This window comes from Piliocolobus tephrosceles, chromosome 21 (genome assembly GCF_002776525.5).
Source record: "Piliocolobus tephrosceles isolate RC106 chromosome 21, ASM277652v3, whole genome shotgun sequence".
Classification (NCBI taxonomy): Eukaryota; Metazoa; Chordata; class Mammalia; order Primates; family Cercopithecidae; genus Piliocolobus; species Piliocolobus tephrosceles.
The window spans coordinates 52,286,072-52,298,585 of NC_045454.1; the positions used below are offsets into that span (position 1 = coordinate 52,286,072).

The 12,514-nt window shown below is 61.0% G+C and overlaps 2 protein-coding genes across 3 annotated transcripts in view; one reads left to right on the forward strand and one right to left on the reverse strand.

Annotated features, from left to right (window-relative positions):
• Window positions 1-11: 11 nt before the first annotated feature.
• FGF22 (fibroblast growth factor 22) lies at window positions 12-3,715 on the reverse strand. 2 transcript variants are annotated; one of them, XM_023195477.2, is made up of 3 exons: window positions 3,444-3,715; window positions 1,066-1,169; window positions 12-972 (listed from the first exon to the last, which is right to left on the reverse strand). In XM_023195477.2, the coding sequence occupies exons 1-3, from the start codon at window positions 3,655-3,657 to the stop codon at window positions 706-708; spliced, it is 585 nt and encodes a 194-aa protein (XP_023051245.1). In that variant the 5' UTR covers window positions 3,658-3,715; the 3' UTR covers window positions 12-705. The 2 variants fall into 2 exon arrangements, with proteins under 2 accessions (XP_023051245.1, XP_023051246.1); XM_023195478.2 differs by having other exon boundaries at window positions 796-995.
• A 6,913-nt stretch (window positions 3,716-10,628) lies between these two features.
• Window positions 10,629-12,514, forward strand: part of POLRMT (RNA polymerase mitochondrial) — a gene marked incomplete at its 3' end in the record, with an annotated part of 14,586 nt that continues 12,700 nt past the window's right edge. The window contains exons 1-2 of the mRNA XM_026457288.1: window positions 10,629-10,824; window positions 11,315-11,419. Of these exons, the coding sequence (XP_026313073.1) occupies window positions 10,737-10,824; window positions 11,315-11,419 (193 nt within the window). The remainder of the gene's footprint in view (window positions 10,825-11,314; window positions 11,420-12,514) is intronic.

Here is a 12,514-nt window from a genome sequence, read left to right on the forward strand (position 1 = left end):
GGACCACAAACTTGCAGGCTTAAAAGACGACATTTATTTTCTGGCGGTTCTGGAGGCCAGAGTCCAACATGGGTCCCACTGGGCTAGTATCAAGGTGGAGCAGGGCCGGTCCCTCCCGGGGGCTCCAGTGGGGACCCGTTCCCCGCCTTCCCCAGCACCTGGAGGCACCCACATCCCGCATCCCTCAGCTTGGGGCCCTTCCTCCCCTTCCACAGTGCACCCCGTCCCCGTCTCTCTCTGGCTCTCCCCCTCTCGCCCCCTGTCGTGAGGACCCTGTGAGGACACTGGGGCCCTGGACTCCCCACCCCGGATGCTCCCCCATCTCCGTCCCACCTGCAGGTGCCTTTGTCCTCACAAGGCGGCGCATTTGCAGATTCCCAGGACGGGACCGACTTCAAGGCTGGTGTTCTGCGGCGTGTGTCACCGTCTCCCCAGCCCCTTCCTCGTACCCCCTCCCCTCGTCTCCTCTCCTGGCCCGCCCCCCAACGTGCTGCCAACCCTGAGCCCTTGCCTCTGCAGGGCCCTGCCTGGGACATCCCCCTCAACCTTTTGACGTCCGCATCCTTCAGCCCGGGAGGTGCCCTGTTGGGTCCTCAAGGTCAGCAACTCAGGATTGGACCTGCTTGGTGGCCGCTGTCCCCTCAAGCTGGGGTCCCCCTGGGGGGCTCCTGTGCTGTGTCCCCAGTGCCCACACGCCGTGGGCACTCAGCGCTTACGGGGCCAGCAAGGGGAAGAACAAGCATGGCTGGGCCCTCGCCACCAGCCTGGGCACCTTGGGGAGCTGCCGGCCTCTCGGGGCCTCAGGAGACCAGGATGGGCAGAAAGTGGGCGGACAGGTGGTACCGCCGCGTCCGGCCGCCTGGCCGGGGCCCCCCCCTCCTGTCCAGTGCCAGGAACATGGGCTGGCCGTGGCGGTGCCAGCGCTGGGAGGCGTAGGTGTTGTGTCCGTTCTCTTCGATGCGCTCCCGGAACCTGCAGTCCACAGTGTAGAGCCGCTGCGGGTGGGGGTGAGGCCGGCCGACCCCCCCACCCCGCCCGTGCCGCCCGGCCCTGCCCGGCACTCACCGACCCGTAGAGGCGGCCCTGGCGGTCCATGGCCACGTAGAAGCCTGAGGACACTGCTTTGATGACCACGACGCCCACGTGTACAGAACGGATCTCCAGGATGCCTGGGGGAGGCGGGGGTCGGGGGAGGGCCTTGCTGGCTCACAGCCGCTCACGCTGGCACTGGCTCACCCCCAGCACCGCTGCTGTCCACCGTGCTTCGTCCAGGACCCTCAGGACCACGACAGACACCAGGAGCCCCCCGCCCCAGACCACAAGTCCCCCTCCTGACCATGACAGACACTCGGGAGCCCCCCAGGACCACGATGGACACCCAGGATCCCCCCAAGGCCATGACTGACACCAGGAACCCCCCAGCATGTGAAGGAGGAGCAAGGAGCAGGCGGAGGGAACGAGAAGCAGGACGGCCCCTTGAGCTGGAGGGATTGCAGGGATCGACCAGGACCCATGGGAGAGTCCACCAGGCCAGGTCAGCGCTGTCCCTGCAACTCAGCCCGAGGGCAGCATCCATGTGTGTGTGTGTTGGGGGGGAGGTCCCAGACACCCAGGGGGACACCAGGGGCAGGAACCCCAACGAGGAAGGTTGGGAGAGGGTTCCTGGGATGTGGGAGTCAGAGCGGGCAGGGCCCGTCCGGGCCGCTGATGACCATAAATGAGCCAGCGACAAGCACTGCCCCAGGGAGCCCCAGCCCCGGCCCTCACAGCTCGGCGGCTTGGCCCGCGCACAGTCACTGGGACTCAGAGCTCCGGACTGGAGGCCACACTGGCAGTGGCCTGGAGTGGGACACCACAGACGTGCTTGAGCGCCGACTGTATGCCAACTGTCCTACCAAACCCACTCAGCAGCCCACATGGCAGAGGGGCCAACTGAGGCCAGGGAGTGGCAGAGCCAGATTTGGACCCCGTCGTCTGTGGGTGGCCCAGGGCTCACCCTGCCCCACCCTGAGCCAAAGTGTCTTGTCCAGCAAGGACCTTGGGCCCGGCCGCCACTCCTCACCCACACCTGCTCACCCCGGCCTGGGTGCCTGCCGCTTCCTCAGCCGGGTGCACAGTTCCCCGTGTGCCCGGCCAGCTCCCTGTCAAAGTACAAGCTCCTCGGGGCAGCCTATAGGCCCGACCTTCCAGGGCACACGGGAACGTCTTTGAGGCTTTGAGTTCTGGGGTGTCTGTGTCACCATCTCCCCTGGCCCCTTCCTCGCCCTGCGCCTCCCCCCACCCCGGCAAGGCGTCTCCCAACACCGCTGTTCACTGTTCTGCGCACCCACCTGCCCTTGTTCCTGTGTGTAACTGCTGCACGCTTCTGGGAGCCCCGGGAGGGTGGGCATCTCTGTCACCACTGGGTCCCCTGTGCTGAGCACAGCACCCACAAGGTGCCCGACTAGTGACCAGCGAATGTACGAACAGCAGGAGAGCCCTCGGCTAGCCCTCACCCCCATCACTGTCCAGCTAGGGAAACCAAGGCTCAGAGAGAGGTAGCGACTGTCCCAGGTCAGGCAGCAGAGCCAGGCCTCTGCCCCAGCCCGAGGCCACCCCGCCTGGCCATGCCCGCCACAGAGGGACCGGCCCAGCCGGTCCCCTGTCCGCCCTCGTCGCGTGCGGCCTAATGAGGGCCTTGGCGCCCAGATGAAAGCGCTGGGAAGGGCAGGGGTGATTATCTGCCCTAATGGTAGTGATTCACGTGGCAGCCAGCAGCCCAGGCCCCCTCCCCAGCGCCCCCTGCCCGGCGGGCACACTGACTCCCCTGGCCTCCAGGTTACCCCCACATCCCCTGCTGTGCCCGGCCTCTCCTCTTGCTCCTGAAAGTCCACAAACGCTGAGGGCCTACCGTGTGCTGGGCAGGCCCTGGGGATGGAGACGCCCGCTCTGTGAGGTCCTGGGCCCTGTGGGGACCCAGCTCTGCCACCCCTGTCAGTGGGACCCTGGGCAGGCCCCATTCCCTCCGTGTGCCTCCTTGTCCTCACCTGCCAGATGGGGTGTCTAGGAAGAAGCAGAGGGGCCCGGACTCAGGCAGCCCTGACTCGGTTTTGTGATGTCAGGAGTCCGGCGGTCAACCCCCACCTTCCACCATGCAGCTGGCCTTGCCCCAGCCCCTCTGGAGCCTCAGTTTCCCACCTGCAGATGGGTGACCCCACCCACAGGGCTGTGCCACACGGACCCTTCTCTGCCCCTGAGCCGGGCCCCCCGCTGCAGTCTTCGTTTTAACAGTCCAACCCTCCCAGCAAGAGGGCTGCACCCATCGCACAGTCGGGGGAAACTGAGGCCGAGGCTGCACAGAGGAGCCTCCGGGATTCCTCCGCGGGCGCAGGTCACCGTGACAACGGCGGCCGCGCCGCCATCACTCGCCTCTCCCCGCCCGGGCCCCGCCGCCCCGCACTCACTGTCCTGGCCGTGGCGCCAGCGGGTGCCCTGCACGCGGCCGCCGGGGTCCACGCGCAGGAAGAAGTGAGTGGAGGAGAAAAGGCGCCGCCAGCGCACGTCGCCCTCCAGGTGCGGGTAGCTGCGCGTTCTCTGCGGCGCACTCGGGGTTCCCGCGGCGTCCGGCGCCCGCGCCAGCAGCAGCCAGGCCAGGCCCAGCCACAGGCGGCGGCGCATGACCCGGCGCCCGGTTTGCCGCGCGCTCTTCGCTCCCGGGCGTCCGCGGCTCTGCCATCGCGCGGCGGGGCCCAAGGAGCTCCTCGGGGGGCGGGGCGGGGGACGCCGGCCAATGGGGTGCCTCGGGGGTGAGGCCAGGCTAGGACGCCGGCCAATGGGGTGCCTCGGGGGTGGGGCCAGGCTAGGGCGCCGGCCAATGGGGCGTCTCGGCGGCGGGGGTCAGGTGCACAGTGGCGCTGCGGTGCAGGACTCCGCGCTCGGCCTCCGCGCGTGTGTTTGTCTCGCGGGGCGTGTCGGTGAGTCAGCCGAGTCCCCGGGCGGGCTAGGACCTCGGGCTGCGGGGGCGGGAGTGTGAGACGCGGGCCGCAGAGACCCGGAGGGAGACAGAGACAGAGAGACGGTGGCAGTCAAGAGACACAGGGAGAGACGAGAGAGACGGGCAGAGGTGGAGATGCTGGGGGACAGAGATGGACACGGGAGGTCCTGCCGCGTGCGTCAGCCCCGCCAGCCAGGTTCCGGGGCATGCCCTGGTGGGACTGCTCTCCCCCCAAATTGTAATTTCCCGAAAGCCAGGCCCACAAGCGTGTGGGGATGCGCGGGTGGGTGTGTAGGTGACGGCTGGGGACGTGTGTTTGGGCAGGTAGGTGGGCAGGAGGGAAGACAGCCACGTAGACTTGTGGGTGGCCGGCCGGCGGGGCACATCGAAGGCGGCAGGAATGGGGCGGTCCCGTTCACACCCACACCTGCTCTCCCTTGAGCCACACCCCAGGTCCCACGGGGAACCACCCAGCAAGGCGGCTGGCCCCCACTCCTCCTTGGCCTGCCTCATGTCCTGGGTCCCAAAAGGTGAGCACAGTGATCCTCACAGACTCACAGCCAAGTGGAGGCATTGACAGGTAGGGAAACCGAGGCCTGAGAGGGACAGTGACCTCTGCTGTGGGGACACAGCTCCCAGCAGCCCTGTCCTGGTTCTGTGGCCACAGCCCCAGGTGGCACGCACTTTTAAATAGCACCAGGGTGAAGACATGGTGACCAGCCTGTCCAGCCAGGGAGCCCTCTGGAGGGATAACCGGTCCGGCTGGACGCCGGGATGCCTTCCTGGTGGCCCAGGCGTCTCCTGACCCTCTCTTCCTGGCTTAGGCGGGTCACACAGAGGGTGTAGCAGGTGCCACAGTCTCAGGGGCCCACCACTGAGATGGGGCCAGGGGTCCCCATGGCTGAGGTCCAGCCTGGCCTAGCTTCCCACACTAGAACCCTGTGGCCAGCACCCCAGGGGCCCTGCAAGTCTCGCTTCACCTCCCCAAGCTTCGGTTCTGCCTCTGTCAAATGGGCCAGTAAAGAGACGTCTGGAGGAAGACAGTGAGACCCTCCACGGAACACGCTGGGCAGAGGGCGCAGCACCAGACACTGAAGAAATGTCCTCCGCCTTCTCGCCAGCAGGAACCCAGGTCTTCCCTTCCTAGAGTGTCTGCCCCCCACCGCAGAAGGGTGATCTGAGGCCCTGTGAGAAAGGATGGGGGACGGGACACGCCCCACCCCAGGCGTCTGAGTTTCTTTAATGACACCTCGGAAACTTCAGTCATATACCATACAATTCACCACTTACACTGTACAGTTCAGTGACTTTATTTTATTTTTATTATTACTTTTTTGAGATGGATTCTTGCTCTGTCACCCAGGCTGGAGTGCAGTGGCAAGATCTTGGCTCACTGCAACCTCCACCTCCTGGGTTCAAGCGTTTCTCTTGCCTCAGCCTCCCGAGTAGCTGGGACTACAGACGCCCGCCACCTCACCTGGCTAATTTTTGTATTTTTAGTAGAGACGGAGTTTTACCATGTTGGCCGGGATGGTCTCGAACTCCTGACCTTGTGATCTACCTGCTTCTGCCTCCCAAAGTGCTGGGCTTACAGGCATGAGCCACCGTGCCTGGCCAGTTCAGTGATTTTAGTACCTCACAGAGTTGGGCAACCACCACCACTGTCTAGTTCCAGAAAATTCTATCACCGCAAGAAGAAGCCCCATTAGCCGTCACTCCCCATTCCCTCTGCCAGCCCCCGGCACCCACACATCCCCTTCCTGCCTCTGTGGATGGGCCTGTCGTGGACACGTCATATCAAGTGGATCACACACTATGTGTCCTGGGTCTGGTGTCTCTCACTGAGCATGACGTCCTCCAGGTGCATCCACGCTGTGGCCAGGTCAGAGCCTCGCTCCTTTTCATGCCTGTAGTCCCAGCTACTCAGGAGGCTGAGGCAGGAGAATCGCTTGAACCCAGGAGGTGGAGGCTGCAGCGAGCCGAGATCGCGCCACTGCCCTCCAGCCCGGGTGACAGAGGGAGACTTTGTCTCAACAACAGCAACAAACACCCATCAGGGCTGGGCTGGCGGATGCTTTGTATTCAGCGGTCTTTTCCTCTTTGTGGCCTCTGTGGTTGGCCCAAAGGTAAGTCCACACCCTGATCCCCAGAACCTGTGACATTTGCCTTATTTGGAAAAAGAGTCTCAAAAGACGCCATGAAGATCTGAGCGATATGCAGATGATTGTCCTGGAGTGTCCTAAACGCGGTCACAATAGAGAGGCAGGAGGAGATTTCACACAGGCAGACGAGGAGGCTGCAGTGCGACCACAGAGACGAGGTGGGAGCGATGCGGCCACAAGCCCAGGACGCCTGGAGCCTTCAGAAGCTGGGAGAGGCAGGAAGGAGCCCGGGTACCTCTGGAGGCAGCGAGGCCTCCACACACCTTGACTTCAGCCTGTGGTCCTGATTTTGGATTTTTCATTTCCAGAAATGGAAGAAAATGAACGTTGCTTTGAGGCACCAAGTTTGTGATCATTCGTCACAGGGGCCTGCGGCCATCCCCTTCCGTCTAGTGATTCTCCACTTTCTGGGGTTTGGTTGGGTTTTGTTTTGTTTTGTGTTTTTTTAGACAGAGTCTCACTCTGTTGCCCAGGCTGGAGTGCAGTGCCATGATCTCGGCTCACTGCAGCCTCTGCCTCCCGGGTTCAAGCGATTCTCCTGCCTCAGCCTCCTGAGTAGCTGGGATTACAGGTGCCCATCACGCCCGGCTAACTTTTGTGTTTTTATTCGAGACGAAGGTTTCTCCATGTTGACCAGGTTGGTCTCGAACTCCAGGCCTCGGGTGATCTGCCCACCTCGGCCTCCCACAGTGCTGGGATTACAGGCGTGAACCACCGCACCCGGCCTGACATACGGTTTCCCACTTTTGATGGTGATATTGTCTCTTTGTAAAACGTAAGCAAACAAAATATTAATATTGTATTTATTAATTTATTTTTGAGATTGAGTCTCAGCTCTGTCATTCAGGCTGGAGTGCAGTGGTGAGATCTCAGCTTACTACAACCTCCAACTCCTGGATTCAAGCATTTCTCCTACCTCAGCCTCCCCAGTCACTGGGATTAACAGGTGCCCGCCACCATGCCTGGCTAATTTTTGAATTTTTGGTAGAGATGAGGTTTCACCATGTTGGCCAGGCTGGTCTCGAACTCCTGACCTCAGGGGATCCGCCGGCCTCAGCCTCCCGAAAGTGCTGGGATTACAGGCGTGAGCTACCACGCCCGGCCAATATTGTATTTATTTAATACATGAGTGGTGGAGACAGATGTAGTTAAAATAAATGGCGGGGCGGGGGCGATGGCTGCAGAGTTGCCAGGCTGGAATTTGGGCAAGGACCTGTTTCAGAAACTGTTGTCTTATTCGAAAACCAGATTAGGTTTTTTTTTTTTTTTTTTTTGAGACAGGGTCTCATGTTGTCACCCAGGCTGGAGGGCAGTGGCTCAGTCACAGCTCACTGCAACCTCTGCCTCACGGTTCAAGCAATTCTGCATCTTCCCATCTCAGCCTCCCAAGTAGCTGGGGCCACAGGCAGGTACCACCACACCCAACAGAATTTTTTTTTTTTTTTCTTTGAGACAGAGTCTTGCTCTGTCACCCAGGCTGGAGTGCAGTGGCCTGATCTCAGCTCATTGCAAGCTCCGCCTCCCGGGTTTACGCCATTCTCCTGCCTCAGCCTCCTGAGTAGCTGGGACTACAGGCGCCCGCCACCTCGCCCGGCTAGTTTTTTGTACTTTTAGTAGAGACGGGGTTTCACCGTGTTAGCCGGGATGGTCTCGATCTCCTGACCTCGTGATCCACCCGTCTCGGCCTCCCAAAGTGCTGGGATTACAGGCTTGAGCCACCGCGCCCGGCCAACAAAATTTTTTTGTATTATTTGTAGAGATGGGGTTTGGCTACATTGCCCAAGGCTGGACTGCAGTTGTGCGATCTTGGCTCACTGCAACCTCCACCTCTCAGGTTCAAGTGATTTTCCTGCCTTGGCCTCTTGAGTAGCTGGGATTGCAGGCACAGGCCACCACACCTAGCTACTTTTTGTATTTTTAGTAAAGATGGGGTTTCACCATGTTGGCCAGGCTGGTCTCAAACTCCTGACCTCACGTGATCCGCCTGCCTCGGCCTCCCAAAATGCTGAGATCACAGGTGTGAGCTACCACGTGCGGCTGAGGATAACTTTCTTGCTGCTAAGATTCAGGAATACTGGTTTAGGGGGTCTGATGTCTCATTAAATAGAAGAAAAGACGAACGCAAAGTGAATGGTGAAATAGTTCAGAAGTCTTGGTTTCCTGCAGGGGTGCAGGGGGCGTCTGTAGGTCTTGGGACACCAGGCCCGGCTGATTCAGGGCCAGGCAGGTGACCCCAGTAGTGAGTGAGGTTTGAGGTCATAGCCTGCTGGGGCACCCTGGGGCGGACTGAGGCAGGTGAGGGAGGATGCTGCTGTCTGTCGAAAACATTCCCAGCCGGTGGCATCAGTGCGCCCAGGCAGGCGTGGGCAGCAGCATCTGGAATGTGTGTAAGGAGGCTGCCAGGCCCTTCCAGAGTGAGGCCCAGTCCTTGTTCTGGGCTGATGGGGAAATTGAAGTGCTAGAGTTTGGGAACTGAGGACGATGTGAGCTGAGGCCCCTCAGCCCCAGTGTGGTCAGGCCCCAACCTGAGCCCCAGCTATATCTTTGCTCCCTCTCCCCAGCCCCACTCTGCTCAAATTGCTCCTCTGTCCACACTTGTTCCTGCCTTGGGGCCTTTACACTTGTTTTGTTTTGAGACAGGGTCCTGCTCTGTCACCGAGGCTGGAGTGCAGTGGCGCCATCTCGGCTCACTGCACTCTCAACCTCCTGGGCTCAAGCAATCCTCCTGCCTCAGCCTCCCGAGTAGCTGGGACCACAGGTGTGCACCACCATGCCTGGCTAATTCTCTGTTTTTTTTTCCTTTGGTAGAAACTGGGTCTCACTATCTCAGTTGCCCAGGCTTGTCTGGAACTCCTGGGCTCAAGCGATCCTCCCGCCTCAGCCTCCCAAAGTGCTGGGATTACAGGCCTGAGGCAGTGAACTGGCCTCCCTTTGCACTTTGTTTTTGAGACAGATTCTCGCTCTGTCACCCAGGCTGGAGTGCAGTGGTGAGATCTTAGCTCACTGCAACCTCCGCCTCCCGGGTTCAAGCGATTCTCCTGCCTCAGCCTCCTGAGTACCTGGGATTACAGGTGCCTGTCACCACACCCGGATAATTTTTTTTTTTTGAGGCGGAGTCTCGCTCTGTCGCCCGGACTGGAGTGCAGTGGCCGGATCTCAGCTCACTGCAAGCTCTGCCTCCCGGGTTTATGCCATTCTCCTGCCTCAGCCTCCGGAGTAGCTGGGACTACAGGCGCCCGCCACCTCGCCCAGCTAGTTTTTGTATTTTTTTAGTAGAGACAGGGTTTCACCGTGTTAGCCAGGATGGTCTCGATCTCCTGACCTCGTGATCCGCCCGTCTCGGCCTCCCAAAGTGCTGGGATTACAGGCTTGAGCCACCGCGCCCGGCCAATTTTTGTATTTTTACTACAGATGGGGTTTTGCTCTGTTGCCAGGCATGTTTGCATATTTGCCGGGCTGGTCTCGAACTCCTGACCTTAGGTGATCCGCCTGCCTCGGCCTCCCAAAGTGCTGGGATGACAGGCCTGAGCCACCAAACCAGCTCCCCTTTGCAACTGTGACATCAGCCTGGGACACAGTTACCCCCAGATATTCTTATTCTCACCCTTCACAAGCCTGCTGCCCCGGAGCAGGCACTCCCCACTCTGGCCTGCTGCCCCAGCTGAATGACACAGGTGGGCACGCCTTGCAGGTTCCAGGCTAAAGCTCCCGCCCTGCTCCTCTAGGCAGGATCACGCGAAGACCAGGGCAGGCTCCAGGTTCCGGGGTTTATTTCATTCCCTTGACCTCGCCCCACTTAGGCGAATCCATCCGCCCCTGCCCCTGAGGGCTTGGAGACTGGAGGGTAAACTGACGCCGGAGGCTGGGAGTCTCGTGGACTGGGGCTTTCTCTCCTTCCAGCCTCCCTGAGGTCGCGCGTCCGGTGTATTCCAGCAACTTGACCCTCTCTGAGCCTCAGCTTCTTCCACGATAGACGGCATCCTATTAGCTCTTACCCAAAAGTTGTCGTTGGAACAATGAAGGTTGCAGACAGGAATCTCTAAATTGCAGATGCTGTCCTCATTATGAGATGAGTATTCCTTGAAAAAAAAAAAAAAAAAAGCTGGGCACGGTGGCGGCGTCTGCAATCCCAGCCGAGGGGCGAGGATCTCTGTACCCCAGTAGTTCGAATCTGCACTGAGCTATGACCTCGCCACTGCACTCCAACCTGCAACCTGGGTGACAACGCGTCCAAAAAAAAAAAAAAAAAAAAAAGAAAGAGAAAATGTCCGGGTTTGAGGTTCCTCCTCGGGAAGACAGCCTGCGAGTCCCCCCAGTTACCACGGCAACAGCTCTGTCCCGCCCCCTCTTTGAAAACAGCGGGAGGAGCCAATCAGAGCGTTCCATCGGCGCATGCCTTCGCGACTCCGGGTCCCACTGCATCCTGGGAGTTGTAGTCCCGACAGTGCACTTCCGGCTGGAGTGTCCCTTCGCAGCCGCCGTCGACCATGAAACTACAACTCCCGGCGGGCGGCGCGGATGCTTGCGCAGCCGCTAGTCGGGGAAGGGGGGTGGCGGTGGCGGCGGCGGCGGCGGCGGCGGCGCCCGGAGTGGTGTGCGTGATGTCGGTACTTTGGTGGGGCCGCGGCGCGGCGGGGTTCAGACGGGCCCTGCCGCCTTGCGGCCGCCCGGGGCTCCTCGCCAAAGAAGGTAACGCGAAGGAAGACGGCCAGGCAGCCCGGGGACCACGCCGCGGCCCGCGCTCCCCCCGCGCGGCCGGGGCCTTTGGCGCTTTGACCTTTGCCCGTTTGCGGCTGCGTGTGCGGAGCCCGCCGACCCGGCCCCGCTTTCCACTCGCCCTTGCCCGCTCTTCCGACGGAGGCTCGTCAGTGTACTCTGACCTTTGACTCCTGGTTTCTTATGGAGCCTCCTGACCCCAGGTGTGGGGTTTTGGGCTCTTAACCCTTGACCTGCTGCACCTCGAGTGCGGGGAGCCCTCTCCGCGGTTCCGCGCCCGTGTTCACCGCGGCGGGGCCCCTTCCACCTTCGCGCGCTCAGTTTTTTTCCAACTTAAGCCCGTGCTCAGAGAGTTTCCGCTGCGTTTAGGGCTCTTTTGCCCTTCGACCCTGCGGCATCTGCCCCTGCGGACGGCCCCGCCCACACGCCCGGCCCCCTTCAGCCGCCCTCGTCTCTCCCGCAGGGACCCTCGGTGGCGTCTGCGGCCCCAGGAGAAGCTCGTCCGCCAACCCCCAGGAGCAAGACCAAGACCGCAGGAAGGACTGGGGCCACGTGGAGCTGCTGGAGGGTAAGCGCGACCTCCACGGCGGCCCGGGAGAGGAGAGTCCGCTCCCTGCTGCCGGGAGAAAAGGCGGAGGTCAGATTCTGAGGCAGGTTGAGGGGTGGTCTCCACCTCTCGGGCCCAGACGGCGTTACTGGAACGTCTCTTGCGCCGCTCATGGGCCCCGTCCTTGCCTAGCAGGCTCCTTCCTGGAGCTTTCGTAATTTCCCTCCCCAGAACCCCACCAGGTCCTCCCACTTTCCAGGGACACAGTGAGGCTCAATATTATGTCGGGAGAGACCCCCAAGGCCGCATGTGCAGAGCCAGGACGTGAACCCTGAACTGACTCAGGTTGCCTGGCTTGGCTCTGGGGGGTGGGCGCCTAACGGAGACTGGATGACTGCGGAACTGGGGAGGGACAGCCCAGACTCCTCCTGAGTAGCTGGAACTATAGGCGTGCACCACCACGCCCTGCTAATTTTTTGTATTTTTAGTAGAGATGGGGTTTACCATGTGGGTCAGGATGGTCTTGATCTCCTGACCTTGTGATCCACCCACCTCAGCCTCCTAAAGTGCTGGGATTATAGGTGGCAGGTCCTGGCTGGCGGTGTCGGAGGGTGGTGCGAGCTTCTCTGTGCTTGCTTCCCACTGCTGCTCCTGCCCCACATCCTGTCTGCATCCATCAGCCATCCGGGAAGGGAGAGACAGGAGAGCCTTTATAAAGGGAAGGAACCTGGCCAGGTGTGGTGGCTCACACCTGTAATCCCAGCACTTCGAGAGGCCAAGGTGGGCGGATCAAGAGGTCAGGAGTTCAAGACCAGCCTGGCCAATATGGTGAAACCTCGTCTCTACTAAAAATATAAAAATCGGCCGGGCGCGGTGGCTCAAGCCTGTAATCCCAGCACTTTGGGAGGCTGAGACGGGCGGATCACGAGGTCAGGAGATCGAGACCATCCTGGCTAAAACGGTGAAACCCCCTCTCTACTAAAAAATACAAAAAACTAGCTGGGCGAGGTGGCGGGCGCCTGTAGTCCCAGCTACTCAGGAGGCTGAGGCAGGAGAACGGCGTAAACCCGGGAGGCGGACCTTGCAGTGAGCTGAGATCCAGCCACTGCACTCCAG